Consider the following 12767-nt stretch of genomic DNA (forward strand, 5'->3'; position numbering starts at 1 on the left):
AAGACGTGATTTTCTAGTCTGCGTGACGCTCCTTTTGTGCGTGCGCTTTGCCCACCACTGCAATGCATGACCTCAACCTAGGACATGTGCAAGTTTCTGAATCAACAAGTCACAAATATCACCTAGAGTCGCTTTTACAATGTGTAAATATTTATTGCTGCAAATTTTAGGTTTCTACCCCCTACTAGCGGCTTCAAGGATCGCGTAGATCCTCCCTGGGCAGCCGACTATCTGATTTCTCTAAGCACAAGCTTGGTATCGCCTCTGTTCAAACTCACAAGAGATCTATGCTGCTGGGCTGCAAAATAGGTACCAATACTGTAGAAATCCTCATGATTCGATTATGCAGAATGATCCGTTCGTTTCTATTTAGCAGCCACCAATCTAGGGCTATGCTGTCCGGGCACCCGCGTCGGCATTATGTATACCTTCACTCCTCCTTGGATATATTATTTCATACTATTCGTACGTTTTCATCCAAAGCAAACAAATGAGTTGCTTTTTGCCCTTCTGTTGCCTTAGTGCATGCCAGAGTAAAGCGAGGGGACGTGGTGTGGGTGTATGCAGGAAGCATGGTGGGAAAGTTCCCCCTTTTAAACATGCCTATGCATATTCATGGTGAAATTCCCCTCAAAAACACGGGTCTTATCAAGCAGCACGTCCTTATGCTCATTCATTCCCAATGCGGGAACGCCTCCGCCACATAAGAAAATTTCAATGAATAGCCTCTCTGGCTACCTGCAAACAGTGGCCACGACCGTTGGGGTTTATACGCCTCAGTGCACTTTGATGTTTCATTTCGTTGCTGCCTTCGCTTTTTGCTATATCGTACGGAATAAGCGCACTAAGAAGCAGCTAGGCCCCCCCGATGCTTTGTATGCTGCTGAAGCAAGAAGTCCAGCTGTTAATACATCCCACAGAAGTTGTCTAGGCCACAGTCCTTTAAACAACTGATGAATGTCTCGGCCTGAATCGGACCTGCAGTGCCACAAGCAAGAAATGACACAAGTTTCTACACACAGTGATACGGTTTTCCCATGAATGACCCAACCATGGATCCCTGCCCCTCTGCATCTGTGGCCATGTGCTTTGATTCCCTTGCCTAGTTGCCAGCCAACATATCCTCTGCCTCTCTGTAGCTGCCACTACCAGGAGTGTCCGCACTGCAGAGTCTGCGCGTGAACATCGTGCGCCTTTCTGCCACCCGAGACGCAACCGTGAGGTTTTGGGAAAAGTATTTCATCATACAGGAGACAACAACCACTTCCTCTGCCCCTCCCTGCTCGCTCGAACGGCACCGGGCTTCACGAACTGCCCAAGCCGTGCACGCGTCTTGCCTGGTTTGCACTTCTCCGCGGCCATTTCAGTGACCATCAGAAGCTGCTTGATGGGAATCGTCTCTAAATCCCCTGACATGCAAACCTGCAGATGAACGCAGGCAAAAGCGTAAACAATGCGTATGAGTGCACCTGATCGCACTTCTAGGGTAACTTGGCGCATTGAATGCAGGTCACCCATTAACTCAATAACGGACAGTGCCACATTGAGCGGCATTGCACCTTGCCGGTGGATGTGCTGCCGTGCAATTCCACCTGGTTACGCTCTTACGTCACCCCCAAACCGAATATCCACTGAACAATACGTACTAAAATGGTTTGTCAAGCAACTTTCTGTGCCTCACATGCCCATGAGGGTTTTGCTTATGCACTGGGCACCTTGCTGGGTCGATAAGAACGAGAGATCATTTAGCGAGGCGGTGCACGAATACAAGGGGTTCAAGAGATCCACGAACAAACTTGGAGGCGTTTACAAACTTTAAAACATTTTCTTTGGACGTGTTGACATGAAACTGTGTACCAGTTCCAAAATTTCCTTCCCTCCCCTTCCCTCCCCACCTGCTCGATCTCTGCCTCTGGAAAACAATAGCGGTCTGCGCTGTGGTCTCTTAAAGCCGCTCCAATTTGCTTGGGCCCCCGTACGGGTGGTACCTCCAGGCAAACGTTGAAGGCCTTTGCTATCCCAGACTCCTGAGGTAAGAAACAAACAGGCAGACACCCAGGGGTAGGGCCAGCACCACATAGGCACGGCGAGGCTGCACGACCGGTAGTCCATAACCATCACCCTTATCAGTAACGAGCCCCAGCAATTGAATAATAGGTAAATAGACTGGAGCAGAGCCAAAAGAGGATGACAAATCCGATACAAGGCAGCCTGGAAAACCCGAAAAAATGAATCAGATAGAGTGGTGGCAGACAGGGCGGTGCAGTGTCCCGAAGGCATCAATTCCAGCTCAGCCGAACTGCTGCCGTAAGGGGGCGCTGCAGCACCAGGGCCGGTAACAATCGTATTCTAAACAGCAGCAGCAGTAAAAGAAGACCCCGTGCAGCAGACTTTGATGAATTCTGGCTCTGAGGTGGTTCCAATGATCATCAGCTTGCCGTCTTCCCGGGGAGGCTGCTTTTTGACAAGGACAACCAGAGCCTGCAGTGCCGCATTAGAGAACCTGCAAATATAACGAGAGCGAGGCGGACGCAGCATGGGACAGAAACACTAGTACATTTAATTTCGTGTGTCGGCATGGTGCGTGCCATCCCTGCCCCCCAACAAAACCACCTCTGCCCCTCTGTGCCTTTAGGTTCTTTATTGGGGTTTGAGAGAGAAAGGGGCAGCTTCTTGAGGTGTGCAGTACTCTGCTAGGGGTACGCAGGGGGTGGAGGTGTCAAGGTGGCAATGCTGCTGCTGCTGCTGTAAAAGTAGGATGCTGGTCCACAACACCCAGCCATTGTCAGGGGAATTACAAGGGCTGCTGTACGAGCGTGCAGTGGTTCCGATGTGCATAATGGACCCAGTTAATCTGATGTACGTATGTATATGCGTGAGTGTTTGAATTTATACATGCGCTTTTCCCCCATTTTCCAACCACACTTCCTTGTCTTTCCCAGCCCCCTTCCCCCTCCCCGCCGGCAGCGCTCCTGGTTTTCCCTACCTGGGTCCAATTGGCGTGTAGTCCACAAGTCTCTCCAGATCGTCTAGAAGGACCAAGGACATGTCTGACTTGTAGGCGTCCTGGAAGGCCTTGTTCAACAAGTTGACTCTTGCCGACTCGGGCAGGCCCACCCAAGACTCGGCTGTCACGAGCTTCGTGAATGGGAACCCCAACAGCTTTGCAACCGACGCGGCAAGCGCTGTTTTTCCGCTGCCGGGAGGGCCATGCAGGAGCAAGGAAAGAACTGGAGTGTGCGGGCTGTCCCTCGCCTGAGCCCCCAATGTAAGGCATGTTTGCTGCAGTCGTTTGCAGTCTTCGCTGAAGCAGATGATCCCGTTTCGCGTGCACCTCGAAAGGCTTTCGTTGTGCGATCCGAAAGCAGGCTTCACTTCTTCTAGCGCGTTCTCGAAGTCCTGCATCGTGATCTTGATAGCTGAGGCGTCTGCGGGCTTGGAGAGATCCTTCAGATCAACGGCCCGCTGGAAGGCGAAGGAGGCCGCGGATCGGACGAGGCCCTCCAACTCTGCGCCAGAGAAGTTTCTCGTAATCTCCGCCAAGACCGCTAAATCGACTGAAGGATCCAGTCTCTTGGCCTCCTGCATGGCCTGCGTGTGGATCATTAAAATCTGTTGTCGCCCCTTCTCGTCGGGAAGGCCGATTTCGATGAGCACCTCGAAACGCCCTGGCCGCAGCAGTGCCTCATCGATCAAGTCGATTCGATTGGTCATGCCAATCAGCAAAATGTTGTTCAAGGCGTTCACTCCGTCAATCTTGGAGAGCAGCTGGTTCACAACGGAGTCCGTGACCCCTGCGCCTCCGGGGTTGGCTCCCCTCTGCTTGCAGATGGCATCCAACTCATCAAAGATGAGGATATGCAGTCCAGATTCGGCGCCCTTCTTCTTCTCTTCCTCCTCAGCCTCCTTGAACAGCGCCCTCACATTCTCTTCGGACTGCCCAACAAACTTGTTCAGGATCTCGGGGCCGTTCACAACCTTCGGCTCTCGAGCCTTGAGGGCCCTCCCAATCTGGCGAGCAATCAAGGTCTTACCAGTACCCGGAGGCCCGTACAGCATGAGGCCCTTGACGTGCTTAAGACCCAACTCCTCCACCAAGTGAGGGGGAAACACTCGGCTTGAAAAGGCTCGCCGGAAGATCTCCGAGAATTGCCGGTCCAGGCCACCGATTCCTAATTTCTGAAATGAGAAGTCTGGGGCGACGAGAGGAGATGGGAGGACCTTTTTCGACTGGACGTACACCCGACCCTCCGAATCACCAGCGAATACCAGCTCACTGTTCTCCGACAATTCGGCAAAGGAGCTCACTGGCGCTGCAGCAAGAGGAGGATGCGCAAGAGAGACGCCAGTGGAACCGAGACAGACAGCTTAATAGGTACACAAAGAGATGCTTACATATGCATGCACATATATACCCACGACTGCACACACACACACCTACGTGAGGCCCGCACTTAAATGGCACGCATGCTTTGTAAGGGGCTCCTTTGCAGGGGTCTGAGAATTGCGTGCGGCACATAGAGAGTACAACCCCTTGAGAACGGCCATGGGCGCAGGACAGCCTTAGGCATGGAGCATTCGGAAAACAATATATCTAGAGTTCTAGAGTCTCCCAGTGCGTTAGCCTCTGTCCTAGCCTCCGTCTCAGAGGACCCCCACAAGGCTGGTGCTCCCCGTGACAAAACACGCATCAACCTGGCAGTCTTCAGCTGGCCAAGGTGTGGGTCTCTTCACTAGCTCTACTACCCACCCATCCTCTTGTCGCCTGTTGTCTCTACTGGAATCATCTGCAGAACGCTGGAAAGAGAAACGCAGCCACAGCAGCAAGACGCAAAGAGAACCGCTGCAACAACAGGGCATGGGGGCCCAGCATGGGGCGTCCTCTCCCCAAAGCGCCTATGAGACACGCCATCACCGCCACTACTGCCCTAGATCGGCTGTATCCTATGCCAGGCAGGAGGGAGCCTCGTGGACCTGCAGAGGATACCCTACAGGTGCAGTGGCAAGGGCCCTCGTCTCAGAAGAGTTACGAAAAGCCTGCCACGTGCCCGCATCCTTGGTAGTGCAAAGCCTTCTTAGTTCAAGTTGCTCCCACGCCCTTCCCCGCACATCGTCTCCCCTCTTGCTCGCGTTTCTTTCTTGATGCGATGCGTGCGCTTGGGCCTCTGCGCCTGGCTTCCAGGCATCTACCATAACTCACGTCAGCTTAAGCGTCTCCTTCCCAAGCCGTCTCGCCATCGACTGACCCACGGTAAAATTTTGGCCGCAAAAAGACGTGCGGAAATCTTCCTCGATGACATCATCCTTGACGCAAATCCGCTCGGCTGGCAGCACTCGCAGCACAAATACACGCAAAAAGCGGCTAGAACGCTCGCAGCTGTCGCACCGAGAGGCAAGCAAGCAGCAAGCAGCCTCTGCATTACGTGGAGGGCTCGACGAACCCCCGTTGAGAAGGAGGCTACAACTTCTGTGCCGCGCGAGCACTATGCACGCAGGAGGCACAGACGGAAGGCACAGGCGCAAGAAAGCGCTAGGCTGCAGGAAAGCGCGTAGAGAAGCAGAGGGGGAGAGACTAGAAAGGCCAACTTACCGGGTTTGAGGTATGTGGACACCTCGATCTGCATGAGGCCTATGATCGGTTTGGGGGTCGGCGGGATGAAAACGCGAACGTGAACGGCATCTCCCAACTGCAGGCGCGTACTGTCCCGATGACAAGTGCTGAGCCCTATATCCCCCTTCTGCAGCAAGGGCTCCGGCCTGAGCGAAAAGTACACACAAAATGTGCGTTGTGTTTAGAGGCCATCCCACAGAACTATCAGCTGCCGGCCGCGTAGACACGCAGCGCAGCACCAGGTGGCTGCCCAGCGGGCAGCAAAGAGAGCTGCAGCCACCGCCCCTCCCCCTCAGGAGCTTCCTTGCTCGCGCTATACTGATGCATGTGCAGTTCGTTTGCCGCTGCTTTGCCGCTTTAAAGGTAATTGTTTGTGCGCACATTACTCCAAGGACGATTGAACCGACATGGCACTGCACGGGACGCAGCGCTTGCCCTGGCGAACGCCGGCTCCCATGCCCACTATGCGTCAAAAGCTCCTCATACACCTCAGGATGCACGTAGGCCTGAAGCAGTAAGAGGCGTTTGAGAAAGCAGTGGAGCACCAGTGGAGGAGAACTAAAGGCCAGAGGGGGCGCCCCTGGCTTTTGTGTGAGCTTTGCCCATCTGACGGAGGCAGTCCCCCAGAAGGGCCTCAGATACGACAAACCGGAATAAAATTGAGCACCACTTCAATTAACAGTGCTGTAGGGGGTCCGGAAGGCGCAAATGCTTGGAGCACGCCCTTCTTACCAGGTTTGTGAAGGCCAAACCGGGCGCCGACAGTTTGGTGGCTCTGAGGATATGTGTCATCTTCTTTGTGCCTTTTGAGGGAGGCTGCCCTCTTGAATTCTCTGGTAGTGTCGTCCTATTATCTGGTCAGGAAGTTTTTTGCTTCGGAGTTTGCACGGGAAGGAGGAACAGCTCGTGCGCGGTAGAGGGATCTGCCGGGAAGTCACAGCTCAATAGACAGGAAAAAAAGCGTCCGGGCGACTCAAATCAAGCTGAACTTGTGATTTCTGCTTTCTGCCATAAAAGGAAGTGAGTAAACAGCCATGGCTATTCGCAGTAACGGCGTTGCATTTTTGGCAGGTCATGGGTCAAGACTCTCACTATAAAGAAGCTCCAGGAAGACAAGGGTAAAATCATGAGGACTTTGTATGAATTAGAGTCACAAAAATTATAGAAAGATGGAAGACGGCTGCGAAAACACAAGAGATCGTCATCTCTCTCCCTCACCTGCATGCGCTCTAGAGCAGCTGTCGGCAGCGGTGCAGCAGACCTACCTCCGTGCAATCAGGACTAGCAGCTCGTGTCTCAAACCAGCTATGAGTTTTACGCACTAACTGCGTATATGCATTAGGATACTAAGGTAAACTCGAGAAAGACACACCTGCTTGCACCATCCCCAGAATACTTTCCAGTAGAGCGCTGGATTCAGCCTAATGCTGTGCCAGTTCATGCATGCAAACAACAGCAAACAAAACGGCGTACATGCATGCCCACGAATTGTGATTACAATACGTATATCTTAAAGCAATCTTAAGAAACTGAACAGTTTCACATGTCGCACTTCATGCGCAGATAAGGAGCCCTTCGTCTGGGCTTCTACTAAAAACTAAGCCCTAGACTTCGAAAACCCATTTCGCTTTCACCACAAAGGGAGGCAAGGAGCGGCTACACGAAGCGAACGACTGACGAAGAGCTAACGCCAAACACCAGGCCATATGCTCTCAAGGCTGCACTCTTTTCCTGACATTGTTGAGGCGAACTGCAGTTCTGCACGGTGCAATCTGCCCTCAAATTATTCCCTTTGCTTCCCTTCCCCGTACACCGCTGGGCAAAGTCTTCCTTTCCAGCGACGACGCTTGGGTTTGTCCTGTTAGGGTGCACCCAGCCAGCGCTGGAGAACGAGCGTATACATAGCTACAAATGAGAGGACTGAGGCTGGAGGGACTTACGAATACCCTCGGTCTGTAACTGTGCTTCGATCCGCCCAACCGCTGTGCTTGTACTGGCGAGATATTGCCTACCCACCAGAACAGCAGGAAGAAGAGGTAAAGACAGCAATACCGCTCGCCTGTTGTCTTTTCTTTCCTTTGCCGTACGATGCAACAAACCCACTTATCATCAAGACAGAATAGACTTGCTCATTGGAAGGAAGCTGTTAATAAAAATATTCCGGCCTGCTGTGGCTGCGGGTTCTCGTAGTGGAATGGTATCTCGCACAAAGGGTACTCGTACAGCAAAAGTACAGTTTGGATGATTGACCACCTTCAATTGGTTTTATCTTCTGTCCTTTCTGTTCTTTCTTTGCGTCATCCTGCATTTCTGCCTTTCTGCTACATGCAATTTCATGGTTGTCTACAGCTGTTGTGGTGACTGGCTCATGAGACCGGAGGCGTAGAGGTGGACCTTGACGATTACATGTCATTTGCAAGCTACATAGCTTGTCATTGCCGTTTTAGTTATTTGCGTGCTTCTGGAGGGACTCGGTTCTGACCCAAATCTCCGATCCTTCTCAGTTTTTCAGAAGCATGAACCACTGACTCGAACAGAGTACATAATTCATGAAACGGCCAACTTGCCCTGTCTTTAAGCCGTTGTGTAGCGGGCTCGCCCAGAATAATGTTTATATGCTGGATCTATCCTTACAAGCGAAGGCGTCGCGCAATCATCTCTCCTGGATCTGCAGGTGCGCTCTTGCAGCACGCAGGGAGCGGGAGCTGCTGTCCTCTATCACATGAAACTTGCTGGCGCTACTGCTTAATAGCGGAGCTGATCTGACCGCTCTTGATGAGAAAGGAAAGTTGGCTCTCACTGTCACACTTTGGAACAAAAGGATTGAGCAAGTCAGTTCTACGGCGTCTGGGCTGCACCTCGGCGCTTGCCGAAGTACGAAAAAGGGGTTAGAACTGAGGGTTTTAAGCTTCATTCAGGTCCCTGACTTGCTACATAAAGAAAAATCATCTTCCGTGCCCTGTAACACATCTAACTTCCTTAAACTCCCTCCTTTTGTCGATTGGGCTGCTGGCTTGTCCCTCTGAGTAGCATCTTTGCTGTTCTGTGTACACCTTTACTCAGCTGACGGGGTGCTGCTTGGCGCCGTTGAGCCTCGGATACTTTTCGACGTAAGGGAGCAGAGCTGTACGCTCTTGTCTAACGCTCTGGAAAAAAGAAAGGGCAATAGTGGCATCATTCCATCTGCGGCGTTTTCGGAGATCCTCTGCCCATCATATCAAGTGGCATATAAAGAGGTTATCCAAAACCCGAATATTCAGGGGATGATCAAAGTGCACAAAAATTGCAAAAGGCTACTGGGCAGAACGAGTAGGCGTAACTACTGGAGCAAGCAATAGTTGAGGAGGGAGAGGAAGGAGAGATTGGGGGATTTGGTGCCGAATAGGAATAGCTATGTGATATACTGTCAGGAAAAACGCAGAGCGCGGAAGAAAACGGATAGGGTAAACCTCCAGAACATATGCATGCTTACGGTCTTCCAAAGGGGTCAGGCGGGGGTTCAAGTCTGATGCGCCGTGAGTTTTAGGTTATAAATGAGCTGACTCCTGCTGCAAGAATCGAGCCACACATTGGGTGCAGCAGTCCAACCAAAAGGCTTTTTGGATAAAGGACGAAGGTACGAAGAGACAGAGTCAAGCAGTTCAAATGGATGACATGGAAGGGGCAACGATGGAAATAGGCCCACATGAGGCCGAGACAGTGCCAGAAGAAGGAAGTGATTTCCCGATCCAGGATGTCTCGGGGAATTTGCAGGGCTATGAGGAAATGGAAGAAAGAAAAGAAAGCATGTCTGCAGAGGACAGCCGCTTGATGGAGGAACAGCTGCCCGCAGCTGCTGCAGAAGAGGAGCAGGAGGCTGGGAAAGCAATTACGGCAGAGGGGGAAGAGGAACAGGCAAAGGCAGATGTATGCCCATCAAATGGAGAAGCCGACGACGCAGTGGCCTGCAGCGAAGTGGAACCAACTAGTGCGCATACGCAGGATGAGAACAAGGCATACCTCAGCACATCTCTCTATAGTGAACCGCGATGCTCTGAGGCGGGGCTCGACTTCGTTACCCCTCCCTCCCTAGTCCACAATAGCTCATGCAAGTCAGGAGAAGGCTTCCTGATGGAAGGACATGGGATGGAGCAATCTCGGGGCCTGCAAGAGGCAACAGGGGACGACACAGATCTTCTAGAGACCACTTCCCCACCTAACATGGGAGAGATAGGTTCGGCTATTAATACGCAACGAGACAATGTGAACAGCTCGGCAAGCAATTCATCAGTAAGATGGCAGAAGCAGTCTAAAGACTTGAAATTCTAGCCACAAAGCGTGACACTGGGCGTCATGGTTGCTTAAGTTTGTCGTACAGCGTAGCCAGCAGCCCTCAGGCACTACCCATGCTGCCTTATCTGCTATACAGTAAATAAGGCAATAAAAGGCCGTCTAACCTTGAGCCAGATAGCCATCGGGCTTCCTCTCGTGGTCATTTGCTCATTACACAGAAGAACAGCTTCAATGTCGGGCCCCCTCATATTGCCTTTTCTTAGTATTGAGTCAGCATTATGCTTGGTAGAAAAGCTTGAGGAAATGCAATGAGTTGATGCGGGTGAAGTTGTTCACAGCGAGAGGAGCTAAGCACTGCTCGCTTGCTGCTTAACGAGTTAAGACAAGAAGAGCAGTTAGCTGTTGAGCTAGAGCACGCAGCTGATGAGGCGTCTACAGCCCTGGAGGAGGCGGAAGCTGCAAATTCCAAGGTGTTGACTAGAGTAGCAAGCCTACTAACGGCATCAGTAAAGCCAATCAGTGGGAGGGAGTACGGCCAGTTCCAGGTCCCAATGTATCTGCAACAAGACTGTGACATTGAAACACAGATCACCCAGGAAGGATACGAGGCGGCGCTATTGCAAGCAGCCAAGCTTGAGGAACAGCTTGATATCCTACAAAAAGATCTGCAGCAGATAATGCAAAGAAAGGCTGAACAAGAAAACGCCTGTCAGCACAAAGTGATCGAGTGCAAGCGCGCATTCGGGTACTTCCCACGTGTACATGCAGAGTAGCCTCAGCCAGCATTAAAATTCTTAGTGGTCCGAGTCATCCAACGAACAGTTTGTGGTTCTTCACGTTGTCGAAAGCTGAATGAACGCTGCTTCCTCATACGATAGCGGCTTCAACATCGAAGGGCCGTAGAACGGCTGCCCCTGCCTTCGCAAGGCATACCGTCTGTAAATTGTGCTTTATGGTTTGGGGTTTGTTGCCATTTGTCTTTGCGGCATTAATGTGTGTAGGGAGTTTGTGCAGCAAGTAGCAAAAAACTCTTTCATGCCAAAGGGCGGAAAGAGTGTCTCTGTCAATCAGGTTGCGAAGTTGTTACAGGAGGAGCAGGAAGGGATGCAGCGGGTTACCTCTTTGCGGCAGCAGTTGCTGGAGATCGAAAGCAAGCAATGGATGCAGGCTGCTCAGCGCTCCCACAACTGCAGCTGGCAAGAAGAGGACGGCAAATCTTTTCACATGATGGACTTTGAACAACTAAAAGTGGAAAACCAAACCCTCAATGAGAGACTAGTGGAAAAACAGGAGGAAGCAAAGAAGCTAATGACCGCAGCTAAAACCGCCTCGCAAGTTAGAAACTTAGACACCACAGGAAATAGGATGCACACATACTCACGCATTCACACAAGTAGGCACCTACGAAGCGGTGGGGGTGGAACGGCAAGGAGAAAGAATCAACATCGAGGGGGAGTAGTATTGCACAGAAGAGGAAACCAATAGAGATTGCAGCTTTGGAAGTACAGCTTTATAGCTGTGACACAGCTTAATAGACGCGGAAACACGGCGGCAGGTCGAACCAGAGAAATTGCAACGAGGACACTAGGTTCCTGGTATTCGAGCATTGCCAGGGTTTTCAGACTAACTTCAGCTGCACAAGGGAAGCAGTTGTATGTATGAATCTAAAGAAAGTCCTGCATGTCTCCTTTTTATACTCTCTGCAGCTCCTGACACACTGGCGAGAAAAGTTAGCGTTTCAGGAGAAGCGAAATGCGGCCGCTGCTGCCGAGCTTGCAGAGTTGGACACTCAGCTTGCGAAACAACGAGAACTGTCTGCACAGCTTAAGAGGGAAAGAGCCGAGTACAGGATGCAGAATGACCGCATTAAGTGCCAAACGGATGTCATCAACTCTGAACTCCTCTCGGCAGACTGGGAAGCTACACAGGAAAAACTTAGGGAAACAGATGCAAAGGTAAAGGCAGATTTCTTGATTTCGACTTGCACCCAAACGCGGCCCAGCTGCAACCGACGTGCAGTGTTATGTTCATATGGCTTTGAATTTTGCTGCCTTTTTATTGGACTGGAACCCTGTGAGCAACAAAGCCTAAATCGTTCTCAGTATCTAAAAGTGCTTCATATTCTTGCAGGCTTTGAATTCAAACCGCATAATTGCAACTTTTAACACTTTTCTTCATGCCTTGTTTTTCTGGGAGCTAGCCTAGTAGCTCAAATTGTGTATTTTGTTTGCTTTGATGTTTCCGTGTTCTTCTCCCTTCTTTGTTCCTATTGTGCTGTTCTTTCTATCATTCACTTTGAATTTTCTCCGCTCACTGCGTGCGCCATTTCGTTAGATAGGTACTCTCCGACGTCGCCATTCTCACTTGACGGCTTTTGTGGCCAACTCTGTAAAAAGGAGAGATAGGAGAACCACCAGACTGACACTTCAGGCTTCGAAGCTGTTGACGCGGCACTTAAAAACTCTGGAAATTCAGGAGGAGACTTGCCCTGAAGTGCCAAATTCATTATTCAGCAGTACAGGGGCTGCATAACAGTTGAAAGGAAAAATTATTCAGGCGTAAAGATGCACTAATTTCTGCCAATAATAGTAGTGCACCGTCAAAGTATGCCTGCAAAGTAAAAGAGAAGTAAAGCTAATTGTTTTTAGTCTGGCGTACTTATTTCTTTATTTGCAGTTACTTCTAGTTTAATTCGTTTAGCAAGCGCATGGAGACCCTGCAATTTTCCGCCGATCTAGATTGGTGCATTGAGAATAGCCAAGAACCGGGCTAACACCGGCAGTGGCTCAGGCGTATCTTACTCCCTCAAACGGTATAGTACTTTTTGGAGACTCTAGCAGGAATGGAGATACGAGCATTTCGGCTGAGTCTGGAAGCGGATATC

The 12767-nt window shown here is 51.0% G+C and overlaps 2 protein-coding genes across 2 annotated transcripts; one reads left to right on the forward strand and one right to left on the reverse strand.

Moving 5' to 3' along the window:
• Window positions 1–904: 904 nt before the first annotated feature.
• LOC34621566 (vesicle-fusing ATPase) lies at window positions 905–6403 on the reverse strand. Its single transcript, XM_026338131.1, has 10 exons — window positions 6344–6403; window positions 5993–6117; window positions 5591–5757; window positions 5201–5324; window positions 4751–4797; window positions 3040–4313; window positions 2392–2481; window positions 1896–2027; window positions 1338–1422; window positions 905–978 (listed from the first exon to the last, which is right to left on the reverse strand). Exons 1-10 carry the CDS (start codon window positions 6401–6403, stop codon window positions 905–907), a joined length of 2178 nt encoding a protein of 725 aa, XP_026193916.1.
• A 2853-nt stretch (window positions 6404–9256) lies between these two features.
• Window positions 9257–12415, forward strand: LOC34621567 (coiled-coil domain-containing protein 96). The gene is made up of 5 exons (XM_026338126.1): window positions 9257–9880; window positions 10222–10628; window positions 10885–11218; window positions 11590–11838; window positions 12218–12415. Exons 1-5 carry the CDS (start codon window positions 9257–9259, stop codon window positions 12413–12415), a joined length of 1812 nt encoding a protein of 603 aa, XP_026193911.1.
• Window positions 12416–12767: the final 352 nt, after the last annotated feature.

The sequence above is a fragment of the Cyclospora cayetanensis genome, unplaced genomic scaffold (genome assembly GCF_002999335.1).
Source record: "Cyclospora cayetanensis isolate NF1_C8 unplaced genomic scaffold, CcayRef3 CcayRef3_contig_23, whole genome shotgun sequence".
In the NCBI taxonomy this organism is placed as follows: Eukaryota; Apicomplexa; class Conoidasida; order Eucoccidiorida; family Eimeriidae; genus Cyclospora; species Cyclospora cayetanensis.